The sequence below is a fragment of the Crotalus tigris genome, unplaced genomic scaffold (assembly GCF_016545835.1).
Source record: "Crotalus tigris isolate CLP2741 ecotype Arizona unplaced genomic scaffold, ASM1654583v1 scf7180000024464.508515016:1373766, whole genome shotgun sequence".
NCBI classification, from domain to species: domain Eukaryota; kingdom Metazoa; phylum Chordata; class Lepidosauria; order Squamata; family Viperidae; genus Crotalus; species Crotalus tigris.
Window position 1 is genome coordinate 830,060 of NW_024100635.1, and position 16,078 is coordinate 846,137.

Below are 16,078 nucleotides of genomic sequence, written 5' to 3' on the forward strand. Positions count from 1 at the left end.
TGTCTCACCAGGCTGGAATTGTTATTACCACAATTGTTATTTACCACAATCAGTACATTCAAATGGTTTCTCTCCTGTGTGAATCCTCTGGTGTTTCACCAGGCTGGAATTCTCACTGAAACTTTTCCCACAATCCGGACATTTAAAGGGTTTCTCTCCTGTGTGAGTCCTCTGGTGTGTCAACAGGCTGGAATTGTAACTGAAATCTTTACCACAATAAGGATATTCAAAAAGATTCTCTCTTGTATAAGTCCTCTGACGTATGACTAGGTGGGAATTCTCGCTGAAACTATTCCCACAATCAGGACATTCAGAGGGTTTCTCTCCTGTGTGAGTCCTCTGGTGACTCCCAAAGTAGGAATTTCCAGTGAAACATTTCCGATAATCAACACATTCAAAGTGTTTCTCTCCTGTGTGAGTCCTGTTGTCTCAAGAGGTGAGAATTTTCAATGAAACTTTCACATATTCTGGACACTCATACGTGGTGTCAGTCCTCATTGCCATGCTCAATAGAGTATTTACCACATTGGGAGAACTTTTATGGCTTCTCTCCTGTATAGGTCCTCTCATGCATAATGAGCTGTGATTTGCAAGTTGTATCTTTCCCACAATAAGCACATCTATGCAGCTTTTCCACCACTTATATCCTTGAGGATGTCAAAAACATGTGTGATCCCTTTTTAATGGGTTTTTTAATTAAAGCTGTTTTTTTCCTCCCAGAGCATGGCTTGCATCACTGTCTGCCCTAGGTGGCTCTTCAAATGACTTTTTCCTATCCAGTGACTTCCAGATATTTCCCTCTTTTACTGAATAAAGAATAATCTCCTTTGACTTTTCATGTAATGTATCCTTTAGTTCCATATGCTCTACTTATTCCAGCTTGAAATCTTTCTTAATTTTCTCTCTTTTTGTCTATCAGCTGCTGGAGAAGGAGAATGGTGTGGCTTTCTGAAGGAAATGGAAAATATTTTGATTTCTGGGTCGATTTTCTTTCAACATTGCTTCTTATTCTCAGTTGTCCAGAGTGCTCTTATTGTCATCTGCTTTGCCTATAAGATTTAAAGAAGAGTGTAATTTTAATTGTTTACAAAATTGTTGTAGAAAATATGAAAAAAAGAAAAAACTATACATTAAAATAAAAAGCAAACATGCCACAATGTTAGAATAACTGTTACATTAATCATGATTCCTTTGACACATGGAACACTACCAAGATCCAAATTCAAATACACGCAGTCTTTAACTTACGACCACAACTGAGCCCAAAATTTAAATATAAAGTTTAACTTTAAATGTGCATAAAATGATTGCAGATGTGAAAGAAAGCAAAATCTATACAATACAACAAAAAAGCAAACATGCCACAATGCTAGAATAACCTCTTACATTAATTATGATTCATTTGACACATGAAAGTTGTAAGGCTCTACCTCAGCTGAATCTCTCAAGAAAGCAGAACTCTTGAAACTGGCAGCATTTCAAAAGGAACTTTTATTGAGAGTTAGTGAAAGCAAGAGAAGGCAGGCAGCATCTTAGCACTGCAAAGGATTCAAAGAGTTCTAAGATGGTGGCGCCTGGATTGGTTGTGACTGCATTGGCTCTTGAAGGTGAAAAGTTTTGGGAGGGATATAAAGGATATAGGCCACATGATAGGGAAGGTTTTAATGTGTTTGAGCAATGTGGTGGAACTAAGATAACATACGATTGACAATCTTTGCTGGCATGGCGAGTTTCTAGCTGTTTCAGAACTGTTGGTGAGACCGTTAAAAGTCATTGGTGCTGTTTGAAATTGTTCTGCCAGCAACAAGATCTGACTGCTGGCCCAGTGATGGATTTTATTGCAGATCAAGGCTGTTTCCAAACGGGGCAGAGGAGGAAAGGGCCCGGGGCTTATGGAGCAAAGAGAGTGGATGAGGCTGTCAGCAGGCCCAGAGGAAGAGAAAGAGGCTTTTGGAGGAGTTGGTGGTGGCGGCAGCGTGCTCCAGGGACAAAAAGAATCATGGCCTCTTTAAGCAAAAGGTGGAAGAGACAGGATCAGAAAAAGGAATGGAGGCAAGGTTGTCATGCGGGAATACAACCTAATTTGAGGGCTGATCCACATGGAGTTCCATTTCCATCTGTCCTGTTTGTCATCGTTCACTTCCTACAGACTAAAATGGATGATCCGAAACTTGAGCTGGCCACTTATAAGGAACATATATCGAAGGTGGTGACTCTCTGAGAGCTGAATGCAACGAAATATCATTTTGATGTATGCCGATTGGTATACATTCAAGTAACAATAAAGTTAATAATAGTAAGGTTGGAAGGGACCTTGAAGTCATCTGGTCCAACCCCCTGCTCAGGCAGGAAACCCTACACCGTTTCAGACAAATGGCTGTCCAGTCTCTTCTTAAAAACTTCCAGTATTGGAGCATTCATCACTTCTGGAGGCAGATTGTTCCACTGGTTAATTGTTCTAACTGTCAGGAAGTTTCTCCTTAGTTCTAGGTTGCTTCTCTCCTTGATTAGTTTCCATCCATTGCTTCTTGTCCTGCCTTCAGGCACCTTGGAAAATAGCTTCACTCCCTCTTCTTTGTGAAAGCCTCTGAGATACTGGAACACTGCTATCATGTCCCCCCTTGTCCTTCTCTTCATTAAACTAGACATACCCAATTCCAGCAGCTGTTCCTTATATGCTTTAGTCTCCAGTCCCCTAATCATCTTTGTTGCTCTTCTCTGTACTCTTTCTAGAGTCTCAACATCTTTTTTACATTGTGGTGACCAAAACTGGTTGTTGTTGTTGTTGTTATTAAATATGCTTGGAAGTGATGGGGATAGATTATACAATTGTAGATATATGCATACAGAGAGAAATATAAATACAAACACCAATAAACCGTATGTCATGGTTCTGACAGACAGAGATGAATAAAACAGAACTCCGAGGCTTGCAAAGTCCTCAAAGCACATGTTTATTAGTTACAAAGTATTGGCACAATCAAAAGTGAAACCAAGTCTGGATACACACGTAACAATTCCCCAATACAAAGTTAAAAAATCCCATCCATAAAATTATGCAAGCAACTACATTCCCCAATACATCTTTTCTGCAGGCTTTTTATGCAATGCCCAGCCTGCAGTTTCAGAAGCAGCCAATGACCTTGGTTCCCATAGGAGAAAGGATTATTTTGATTAAGGAAGCACCTGGGCTATCCCCTCCCTCCATTCTATGAGGAAACCTAAAATGAGAAGGAACTTGGCTGTAGCCATGCTCATTTGTAGAGTTGACAGCTGGCCCCTCTCAAAAAGAAAAAGTTTCCCATAGGGGAAACAAAAAGCAGGTTAAGTATTTCTTCAAATATCTTGTGAGGATATTTATCATAGAACTTTTTTATTAATTTGTCTCCTTTCACATTGGTACACTTTACCCATGTAGCTTCTGAGTCTAAAAAAACTATCATTCCCAAGTTGCGGTGGTTTTCTCCAAGGAACCACTACATCTTTGTTATGCCTTGAAGACTGGTGATCCGGTTCTGACTAAAGTATTTTGGCTAAAGAATTGCCTGGCTCCTCGTTGAAAGGGACCATTCCAAATTTTGTTGACCAACAACAATGTGACGTGTCAAGATCTGGCTTCTGGATACATATTTCGCATTGCAAAAAAGTACCAGCCCCCAAGATGATGGTCATCAGCAAACAACCCGTTAATTTACCACCAATAAATTTGGAAGGAATACCATTAGAAAAAGTTGAAAGGATCACGCACCTCGGTTCTAATTTACCTGAAAACTGGGACATGACCACTGAAGTAAAGACAAGGATAGAGAAAGCCCAAACAGCATTCTTCAAAATGAAAAACATCTGGTCAGAATCCAATTATATTTCATCTCTAGTTATCGACTATGGAAAACCCCATTTCTGCTCTCTCTGGATTCTGTCATATGATGAAGGGAAGGGGGATGAACAAAAGGGTTTTATGGCCCTCACTTCCTTTGGTACAACTTCAAAGGGGCTGAATGTGGATACCACCAAAAGGACTAGTCATAATAATGGGGCCATCAGCTTTCATCTACTCCTCTCTGAAGTCTCCCTTCCACTGGCAGTGAGGAAAAAGGGGGTGGAAATGTAATACCTGGGATTGTCGCTGGAAAAATGGTAGGGTGGGGTGGGGCTGCTGGGGACCCCTTAAAACCTTGAACCATAGGGCTTGGGGCCCAGGTCCTGTCTAGAACACCTGCAACCATTTTCTCTTAATAAAGGATGCCTGTTGGAAGAAATATTCTAAGAGTTCTGTCTTCTTAAGATGCAAAGTGGGATGGGTCCTTACACATCTTCTGCAGTCTCGACATAAGCCTAAGACTGGAAATCAGGCTTGTCAGATGTTATATTTTTTCTATCCTGTTCTATGGAGTAGAGAGTTGGTCTACTCCAGAAGGCCACCTGAAGAGACTAGAAGGGATTTGAAATGTGGATTTACAGATGGCTATTACGTATAAGCTGGGTTGACAAGATCAGAAATGAGGTGATAAGCCGCCTGGGAAAGCCAAGGGAAATCATTAAAACAATTAAAAAATAAAAGTTAGAATATTTCGGACATGTGATGTGACACCAGAAAAATATGGCATACTCCATTTAATCCTCCAGGGAAAGACTGAAAGCAAACAAGGTCCAGGAAGAAGAAGAACATCATGGCTTCAAAATCTAAGGGACTGGTTTGGACAAAACTCAGCAGCACTTTTTCGTACGGCTGCTGATAAAAACAGGATCGCCAACATGATTGCCAACGTCCGATAACAGATATGCCCAAGATGAAGAAGACCAGCCCCCAGCTGAGGAAGTCACAGACCCGAGTCAAATGACCACAATGAGGCAAAGACTGAACCTTTGCCCAACATGGAAGCAATGCTAATAAACTCTGTTCCCCACCAGCATGCACTCTGGCCCAGACAGCACCAAAAAGAAGTGAACTCCGATCTGCCTTACTCAGACAACTGAAAAACTTCAAACCACCTTTTCCAACACAATGGAAGTCCAAAGGCGCATAAAGGAAACAATCTGCACCGGAAAATGCCTTATGCCTGCTGTATGGACTGTAGTTGTGTTGTTGTTTATTGGCATTGTCTCTTGTTTCTTTCATTGGGTTTTTCCATGACAGTCTTTAATGGAACTACATATATATGGAGTGCAAGAAGCAGTGGGGTACCAGAAGGCTGTATCTTAGGCCCACTATTCAATATTTTCATAAACAATTTAGATGAGGGAATAGAACGGGAACTTATCAAATTTGGAGATGACACTAAGCTGGCAGAAATAGCCAACACCCAGAAGACAAGCTCAAGATACGGAAGAATCTCGATATATTTGAACTCTGGGACCCTATCTAAAAAATTGAAGTCCAATGGAGAAAAAAAATTAAGTTTTACTCTTAGGCAAGAAAAAGCAAATGTCGAGGTACAGAATAGGTGGAACATGGCTCAATAGCAGTAACTGCGAGAGGATCTTTGTTACATATTTTATGTTATAAGTTATGAATAGATCGCAAATATAAGTTATGAATATAGAGGGCCTGTAATGCAACCATAGTTAGCCTTTTCATGAGCTCACATTGGAGAAACTCATGTTGCTGGAATGTGTGTACTACTTCCTTAAGATTCTGAGTGCATGTATGAATGATCTATTGTTGGTGATACAGGTAGAACATTAGTGGGCGTAAGGAGTGTAGGATGTTGCATTTTTTTATGGAGTCTTGGACCAAAGAATGAGGATGTAAAGTTCCTGGCATGGCTGGGACAAGATTGCCATACACATGGATTCTGAGTAAACAAGTTGGGTATAAAGAGAAGACTGGGATGAACCAGACCCCAAATTTGGAAACAACTTTGTTGGAGCAGGGACACCCTGAATCTGCTTTTCAGCCCACTCTAACATAGCCTGATCACCTGTGTTGAGAGGATATGTGAGTATTGTGTGAATGAGTAGCCTAGTTGGGCAGCAATACTTACAGCAACTTGAGTAGCCTTGTTGGGAATAACTTACTGTAGTAAAATATCTTTAAAATTAGACAAGTATATGTATAAACATAAAGGAGATAATTAAGCATGCATGCCTTGCTTTTTGTCCAAATAGCACAAGAATAAAAGAACAATTAAGCAGTGGAACGGTTTGCCTTCAGAGGTTGTGGGTGCTCCATCAGCAGTGGCTTTTAAAGAGACAGGACAGCCATTTGTCTGAAATGGTATAGGGCAGGGGTAGGCAACCTTGGCTCTTTTATGACTCGTGGACTTCAACTCCCAGAATTCCTGAGACAGCATTGCTGTCCCAGGAATTCTGGGAATTGAAGTCCACGAGTCATAAAAGAGCCAAAATTGCCTACCTCTGGTATAGGGTCTCCTGCTTGATCAGGGGTTGGAATAGAAGACCTCTAAGGTTCCTTCCAACTCTGTTACAAACCTCCAGTGACGGAGCACCCACAACCTCTGGAGGGAAACCGTTCCTAAAGAATCAACCTTCACTTGAAAGAGACTTTTAAAATCTTCCCACCAGCACAAAATTGCAGCCCCCAGTTTAACAGCCTGCAGCACCAGTGGACTTAAAAGTTGGGGAGGGAAGGAAAATGCAGCAGCAGCAGCTGAGATGCTTCAGCCTAGTTGCTTCTCTGCTTGGACGCCCTGGAGGAAACCAAACAGCCCGACTCGCTCCCGGCCTCTTCTCCGACCTCTCTTCATCTCACCTGCCGCTTCGGTCCTTGGACGAGCACAAAAGCTCTCCGCATGCCTCCTTTCATCCCGTGAGTGATCCGGAAGAGGAAGTTCCTTTGCCCTTCTCCTCTTCTCATACTTTCTAGCAGTGCAGTACTCTATAGTTTTAGCTTCTTTAAATTCAACCACAGATCCTGCTTACTGAATTACAGTATCCGCTTTGCAGAGACAGATGTTGCCTATTCGATCTATCAGAATAGAGCTGGAAGGAACCTTGGAGGTCTTCTAGTCCAACCCTCTGCTCAAGCAGGAGGCCCTATACCATTTCAGATAGGTGGTTGTCCAGTCACTTCTTTAAAACCTATTTTGAGAAAACCTATTTGACCGCCATCTCCCTCTAGGAGCAGAAAAAAAACAAACTTGTCTCATCTCTACCTAAGGCATTTGCAAGATATTTTCACTTATTGCATGCTACGTAAAATGAGGACCCAGATTGTTGGGGGCAATCTAAATATATATATATACATTGCTTACTGGTGTACACCGCTTAGAGAGTGCTTGCACTTAAAGCGGTATATAAGTCTCATAAATAAATAAATAAATAAATAAATAAAATATCAAATAGTCTTCAACTTTAAGCAACAGATCTTTGAAACTGAACCAAGTGAAATAATAAAATGCGATGCGACTTAACTTGTGATCAGCCATATACTGAACCCTAAAAGTTCATAAAGTTTTTACAGAATTACATAATAATAATCTTTCTTAGGGGTGACTCTCAGTGGAGATCAAAACCTCTCTACCTCCCAAAACTTTATGACTATGGCTCCCTTGGATTTATCACATGGCAGCACCATCAGGCTAGTCACTCCAAGGGAGCCAACAGTTGCTTGAGCTGCCCAGGGCTGCATCCAAGAGCACCTACTATGAAACTTCAGTCCTGAAGGAAGAAATTTTATTTTTAAAAATATATTTTATTTTTTTAACATAATTACCTTAATATTTGGTAAACAGCATGTTGTCTGGGTTTATATTTACAAACAATAACAATTAGTTTCTATAGTTCCAATATCTCAGGGGCTGCCACAAAGAAGAGGGAGGGTCAAGCTATTCTCCAAAGCGCCTGAAAGCAGGACAAGAAACAATGGATGGAAACTAACCAAGGACAGAAGCAACCTAGAACTAAGGAGAATCTTCCTGACAGTTAGAACAAGTAACCAGTGGAACAACCTGCCTTCAGAAGCAGTGAATGCTCCAACACTAGAAGTTTTTAAAAAGAGACTGGACAGCCATTTGTCTGAAAGGGTAGGTTTCTAACTTGAGCAGGGGGTTGGACTAGATGACCTCCAAGGTCCCTTCCAACTTTATTGTTGTTGTTGTTATAATTCTGTAATCCACATAGTAGCTTTCCTTGATTTTCTCTTCTTCCAATAACATTCTCATTTATCAACCTTAAATTAGTACATTTCTTAGTATTTTTATAGATAACAATTGAATATAAACATTTTCTAGTATTTCTACAAGTAACAACTACATCAAAGTGAAGCTTCTTTTCTAATTAATCATCTTAATCACCTTGTCATAGACTTTGTTTTTAAAGTTCTTATTTAAATTTATTTTCCCCACAATGTTCCAAAAGATTTTTACCTGTTAAGATTTTCCTAGAGTTAATTACACTTAAGTATTTAAATCTTTTTCCTCATACAAGCCATTCCAACAATTTTACATTTCTCATATCTTAAAACAAAAAGAAAAAAAAGGTGTGGGAAGAATCCAGAGAAAGAAATATTTTGGGAAATATTAAAAAGGCAGAATATATTTCCCCAAAGGATTTTAGAGGCAGAAACCAACTCCCCCCACTCCTCTCTCTGCCCCAAATAGAAACCAGGTCTGCAGAAATGCAGATGGGATAATTTTGTCAGAAAGATTGGAGTCAGGAAACTGGGATTAGAAAAAAAGATCCCTAGAATCAACAATCCCTCACACCAAATAATCCAACGGTCATCAGCCACAGCCCTAAGGAAGCAGGATATGACCTTTGGGACATAATAGGATTAACCCACCACCATCAGAATACCAGAAAGGCACACTCAGACTCAGGTCAAAGTTCATGCCACAGGAACAACTCCAAACAAAAACACAAGAAGGTATAAAAACCCACTCCCTATTACAACGGGTGGAAACTAACCAAGGAGAGAAGCAACCTAGAACTAAGGAGAAACTTCCTGACAGTTAGAACAATTAACCAGTGGAACAACCTGCCTCCAGAAGCGGTGAATGCTCCAACACTGGAGGTTTTTAAGAAGAGACTGGACAGCCATTTGTCCAAAATGGTATAGGGTTTCCTGCCTGAGCAGGGGGGTTGGACTAGATGACCTCCAAGGTCCCTTCCAACTTTACTACTACTACTACTACTACTACTACTACTACTACTACTATTATTTAGTCAGTTTTTTTCCAGAGCCATCTTTCTGTCTGTCTCTCCTCTTCAATAAGCTACAACCTTCTTTCTAAAGCAGTTGCCATGCTGTTTATTCCCGCCTTGGACTGGACCCTGATGAAGACTTTTTCCTTCAACAATTTGGCACCCAGGATGGGACTCCAAGCTAACCTCTCCAATGGACTGAAACTGGTAAGCCCCATCTTGCCGGCAGCAGACCCCTTGTGTCTGTAGATGGGTTCCACAGGCCTTGCCCATGTGGAGCCAGGGTAGTAAAAGGGAGTTTTGGGTTTGAGCTCAAGGGCTGCTTTGGAAAGAAGGTGAAGGTGAGTACCTCTAAATTTTAACTTTTGAAGCCCAGGGGAGCAAAGGAAATGTGTGTATGTCTGTGTGTGAGTGAGAAGACCCTTTTCCCAATCACAGTTGAATTTTGTTTCCTCTGGCCATTCTTAACAGTAGAAAGGATCTGTTCAAGTGACAGACCCAGGAAAGCATGGGGGTTTGGCCAGAGCGCAGGACCTTTTGTTAGGGAAAAAGGAAAGGCTGTGTGAAAATGGAATGGAATAAGTGAATGAGTGTAGAATCGTACTGCTAAAGTCTCTGAGCAAAGTTCCACTCTTCTAAGAGGGACCCTCATACTCTGCAAAAAGAAAGACAGAGTCCTCCTAGATCCCTTTGTGGTCTGAAACTGGGGTACAGGGGCAAAGGCTGAAAGAATGCCTTACCAGGGGCAAGGGCCATATGATTTGCCTTACCAAGGGCAGAGGACACTAGGAGAAAGTCACTCTGCGAATGTAGGAGAGTCAAGGAAGGAATCTCACTGTGTGTAACAGGAACAAGGGTCAGAGTCTTGTTTGAAAATATGGGAAGCTCTTATTCCAAGGACCTGCAGATGTCTCCTTTAGGGAGAGTGTTAAAAGCCTGGGATCAAAAAAAGTTATCTGTCCAGGTGGGAATGAAAAAGAAGCACGCACATAAATTATGTAAAGAGTGATCTTTTCAGGGCTTTGCTGGGAAACCAATTTGGCTAAATAAAAGTACTTAAAAGAAAAAGGAAATTAAAAAATAGGAATAGTGATTTTCTCTCTCTCTTTGCAACCACATGATATGTTTAAGATTTGTGTTTTTCCTAATTTAAGTTAACTGAGATTTATAGTGGGAATGACCAGGGTGTGAAAGCCGAGTGTTCTGTTTTTCTCTCCTTTACTCTTTTCCTTGTCTTTGTGTGTGTATGTGTGTCAAAGTCTTTGTGTGTGAGGTAAATGTAACTGTTAAATTGTCTCTAATCCAAAGAGAAAGGAATTTTAAAATTCTGCAAGAAATTCTGCTTAAAATAAGCCACCAAAAGAAAAATAGTTTCAGTCTGTTTGCCTGGCCAGAAAATAGGCTGAAGATAACTGAGTTCCCCTTTGCCTTCCCTTGTTAGGAGGGAATGTTTTAAGCTCATTCAGAGGAAATGTTTTATTTGTGCATTTTCTGTATGTGTTGTAAATGGGTTTTATCTGTCTATCCTTTTCCTGAAACAAGAGATGTATCTAGTTACAAGAGCCTCGTGAGCTCAAGTTTGCTTGTGTAGGGAAATAATCTTCTTAAGTTACTTTTCTTATCCTGATCAGTAAAACTAGTATGGAACTAATCCTGGAGCATATAAGCATTTTTCAATCTCTAAAATAATGCGGTCTGTTTTACAATAAATATTAAAGGTAGATTCTCCATGCCCTCATAAATTGTACACAAAAATACTAGGCTTATAAAATTATTTGGAGCTTTCAGCATTCTCAAGCTGCCCACCATTTTCAAGTTGCAAGTCCTTAAGTCCTCTTTAACATTTTGCAAATGTTCAGTTTCAGAAGTGAGACTTTTCTTTTTTTGTTCTCTCACCAGAATCCAGTTTCTCTTTTATCCTCATCAGTGGTGTCCCCATTGTGTCTGCTTATCTGTTTCTTTAACAACTGCAGTAATGTCTTTTCAAACTGTCTGCAAGCTACACATGCACCCCAATTCCACTTCTCCTTTTCTTATCCTCTGTTCTCCATGCCTTTGTCTGCTTCTCCTGGCAGTGCCACTCAGAAAGGGGGGAGAAGATCTTGTTCTCATGTCTTTCAGCCCTGCACAGGTGACTCAGTCACCTTTTGGGAAGCAGACCATACTGACCCAGATACTACCTCCAGAGGAGACCATCCATTCATTTGAGCCGTGGAATTGGGGTTGAATCCAGACATCCACAAAAAAACCACCATGTAACCAGAGTAGAACAGATCTTCTCAGTGCTACATCACCCAGATGCCTGTGAAAGCTGCAGAGAAAGGAAGGAGTACTGGAGCCATTGGTCCTCATGTGAAGCCTCAGAAGACAATTGGAAAGACAATAGGGGGAGGGCAGAAACTCATTATAAGGTTTTCCTTCTTGCCTAATTTGTATTGTAATAAGCAATTTGAATGTATTTATAGAGGGATGTGATTTGGGAATGGTTGGCACAGCAAGTCCTGAACGCCTTGAATTTCTGTCTGGTGGGAGGAAAATTTGTCCAGGATGGTTGTATTGCCTGTCTTGTAGAAGTAGCTCCATGCACACGCACACACACCATTCAGAATCACACTGAGTCTATCCTCTTCACCTACCTTCAGTAAAGCTCCCCAGGTTGATTTTTGCTCTGTGACACCAAAGCTTTACATGCACAACTTGCTGCAAATTCCAAAGGGGAGGCAACCAGGCCCCCTCAGGCAATTTGCAATTCATATGCTCTCACTGAGGAGGGAGTAGTAGAGATCTTCAAATCTAAGCGCTGAATATCTTGCACTGGTGGACTCAGATTGGGAGTTCTAGGGCTCACTATGAGCAATTTAAGAAAATTGAATAGCCTGGCTTGTATACTGGCTAAACTCAGTTGGACTTTACAAACCTGGATGCGCTGAACTAAGAACTAAGGCAGGTTCAGTAAGCAACCCACTAACAGAGATGAAATGATAGAAAGTGTTGAAGCCATAGGAACCCTGGGAGGAAGTGATCATGCAATATTGGAATTCAACATTATGGAAGCACAAGCAATAGAACACAGTCAAACTAGAGTCTTGGACTTCAAGAGAGTTAATTTCAATAAACTTAGAGAGGGTTTGGGAAGGATTCCATGGATGAGAATACTCAAGGGGAAAACAACTCAAGAAGCTTGGGAAATTTTGAAAAATTAGATAATAAAAGCCCAGTCTAGCACAATATCAACAAAGAGGAAAAATAACAGCTCTCAAAAGAAACCAGCATGGCTGCATAAAGAACTCTCTGACCAATTGAAAGATAAAAAGGACAAGTATAGAAAGTGGAAAGAGGGGCACATAACTAAGTCAGACTATCAGCAAATAGCCCGAGCCTGCAAAGATGAAGTGAGAAAAGCCAAGGCTCAAAATGAACTAAGGCTTGCGACCAAAGTCAAAAATAACAAAAAAAGCTTCTTTCAACATGTAAAAAACAAGAAAAAAGTGAAGGAAATGATTGGTCCATTAGTGGGTGAAAGTGGCAAGAAGGAGACAAGCAACAGGGAGAAAGCAGAACAATTTAACTCGTGTTTTGCATCTGTCTTTACACAAAGGGAAAAAGCAGACCAACCTATCAAAAATAGTGCCATAAAAAACAGAATAGAAACACAAGATAGGCAAGAAAATGGTAAGTGAGCACCTGTCCAGCCTAGACAAGTTCAAATAGCCAGGACCAGATGGATTACATCCCAAGATTCTCAGGTAACTGGCAGATGTGATCTCAGAACTACTGAACTATATTTTTCAAAGATCGTGGAGCACTGGGGAACTACCGGAGGACTGGAAAAGAGCTGATGTAGTTCCCATCTTCAAAAAAGGAAAAAAAATGGACCCAGGAAATTACAGACCTATCAGCCTGACCTCAATACCTGGGAAGATCCTGGAAAAGATAATCAAACAAAGAATCAGCGAACAGCTAGAGGCAAACCAAATCATTACTAAACACTAACATGGGTTTGTCAAAAACAGAATATGCCAGACAAATCTTATTGCATTCTTTGACCAAGTGACAAAATTAGTAGATCAGAGGAATGCTGTGGATATAATTTACTTGGACTTCAGTAAGGCATTTGATAAAGTAGATCACAACCTACTACTTGATGAGATAGAAAAATGTGGGGTAGACAGCATCACCACCAGATGGATCCGTAGCTAGCTAACCGGCCGTACTCAGTGTGTGGTCCTCAATGGAACCGCATCTGCATGGAAGGAAGTGTGTAGTGGGGTGCCCCAGGGCTCTGTTCTGGGCCCAGTGCTCTTCAACATTTTCATCAATGATTTGGAGGGGATAGACGGGGAACTCATCAAATTTGCAGATGACACCAAGCTGGCAGGAATAGCCAACATTCCAGAAGACAGGCTTAAGATACAGAAGGATCTGGACAAACGTGAACACTGGACACTATCTAACAAAATTGAATTCAATGGTGAAAAAAGCAAGGTTCTACATTTAGGCAAGAAAAACCAAATGCACAGGTATAGTATAGGAGGTACCTTGCTCAATAGTAGTAACTGTAAGAGGGATTTCGGAGTCCTAGTGGACAATCACCTAAATATGAGCCAAAAGTATGCTGCAGCTGCCAAAAAGGCCAACACAGTACTAAGCTGCATTAAGAGAGGGATAGAATCAAGATCACGTGAAATGTTAATACCACTTTACAATGCCTTGGTAAGGCCACACTTGGAATACCACATCCAGTTTTGGTCACCATGATGTAAAAAAGATGTTGAGATTCTAAAAAGAGTACAGAGAAGAGCAACAAAGATGATTAGGGCAAGGCTTTTCCACTCGTGGTACAGGTACCACCCATGGTACATTGGCACCTGGCAGGTGGAACGTAACCATCCTAGAAAAGTAGTGGGGGAGGGGAATGAGCTGAACCGGTGGCAGCACCGCACAAGCCTGAGCGAGAGATGGCTGGAGCTGCAGGGTTGTCAGGGCTTAGCAGAAGCGCAGGATCAGCGCCAGGCTGCAGCTGGAGCTCGGCATTGATCCTGGCGCTACTACTGAGCCCAGAAGAAGAGCCAATCAGCTGGAATGTTGCAGCATCTCCAGGGTCCTGTGATTTACATTCAGATGCTTGGCAACTAATTCATATTTATGACGGTCAGTGTCCCAGGGTCATGTGAAGTGACCAAAACCTGCTGCAACCACCCAGCAGACAGGGGGAATAAAAATCAAACACCACCCCACCCCCGCTGCCAATCCTCAACAAAAATGCTCACAACAATGAAAACCTCGGACAGGAGGAAGAGTACCACCAGGTGGGCAGGCTGTGGCTTGGGGGAGCTTTGAACAGTCACTAAACGAACTGTTGTAAGTCGAGGACTACTTCATCACTTTTTTCCTTTTTTTTTTTTGGTCGTCAAGTTTTTGACACCTTGGTAGGCGACTGGTGGTACTCGGATATTGCCATATCCTAAAAGTGGTACAATGGGTGAAAAGGTTGAAAAGTTCTGGATTAGGGGACTGGAGGCTAAAGCACATAAGGAACAGCTGCTGGAACTGGGTATGTCTAGTTTAATGAAGAGAAGGACGAGGGGGGACATAATAGCAGTGTTCCAATATCTCAGGGGCTGCCACATAGAAGAGGGAGTCAAGCTATTTTCCAAGGCGCTTGAAGGCAGGACAAGAAGCAATGGATGGAAACTAATCAAGGAGAGAAGCAGCTTAGAACTAAGGAGAAACTTCCTGACAGTTAGAACACTTAACCAGTGGAACAACCTGCCTCCAGAATTGGTGAATGCTCCAACACTGGAAGTTTTAAACAAGAGACTGGACAGCCATTTGTCCGAAATGATATAGGGTTTCATGCCTGAGCAGGGGGGTTGGACTAGATGACTTCCAAGGTCCCTTCCAACATTATTATTATTATTATTATTATATATGGATGATCACACAGTCAGCCCGATGTTCAGACTGGATTTGGCATTTTGTCTACCTATCGAGTCCTTACCCAGGACCTGGGATAGGCAGATGTGAATGTTTGATGGTATTACAGGTATCGTCGCAGGATGGAAGCAGTTATTATGATTATTATTATTATTATTAAAATGGGTAGCCAGTGGTTATGTACTGAGGAAAAACATGGCTGTGAAGAATTTTGGGAGGTACGTGGAGACCTGACTGGAAGCTCAAAGTGACATCCAACATTTGAAAATAATTGGCACAGAATATTGGACACTAAATTTCTTTTCCACCGAAAAGAATTTTTGCCCTGGCTTTAGACCTTCATGGTTGAAAGGCTCCCCTTTTGGGAGCCACTGCTGGGATCTTTTTCTGCTGCCTCTATTAGTGTCTTTCCTTTTTTGTTGCATTAACAGTTTAAAAGTTTGTTTATCAAGTAGCTACCTCAGGTTTTGTGGAAGCTCTAGTGCAGGCCTAGTGCAGGCCCAGGCTTACCTTCCAAAGGACTCCCTACTCCACCTTTTGGGTCTCCCTATTGCTTTCCCTTCCCCACAGGGCCCCTGCAGGCCTTTTCTCACTCTTACTGGATCCCTGCAATGCTTAGGCCTGACTCCCACTTCACCAGGCCTCAAAACCTCCTCCTCCTCACCTTTTCAAAATATCTGAAGCTCATGTTCCTGGGCTGCGTGATTGTGTTGTGTAAGCAGCCATTATTTAAATTGTACCTGGGATTTATCCTAGGACCATGTGGTGGTCTTGTGGAAGCAGCTGCCATTTTGCCCTGCCTGCCTCTGCGTCAAAATGGTGACTGCTTCTGGGTCACTGTCACATGGGAGTGGGACAAATTGTTCTATTTTCAACCTTAATACTTTGTAGACTAGGTTAAGGAATTGTGGGTGTCCTAAAAATGGTGTATGCCTCTGGGAGATCTCCAAAAAGGCAGGCCATGTATCCCTGGGGCACTTAATAAGTGGACAAGTAGCACTTGCACCGGTATTGTGCTGCAGCTGCCAAAAAAAGC

General features: G+C 41.6%; 1 protein-coding gene across 1 annotated transcript in view; it reads right to left on the minus strand.

Annotated features, from left to right (window-relative positions):
• The window catches only part of LOC120303327 (zinc finger protein 572-like), a 17,737-nt gene continuing 1,659 nt past the window's right edge, over window positions 1–16,078 (minus strand). The window contains exon 2 of the mRNA XM_039332767.1: window positions 1–428. Coding sequence (XP_039188701.1) covers window positions 37–428 — 392 coding nt within the window. The 3' untranslated portion in view covers window positions 1–36. The remainder of the gene's footprint in view (window positions 429–16,078) is intronic.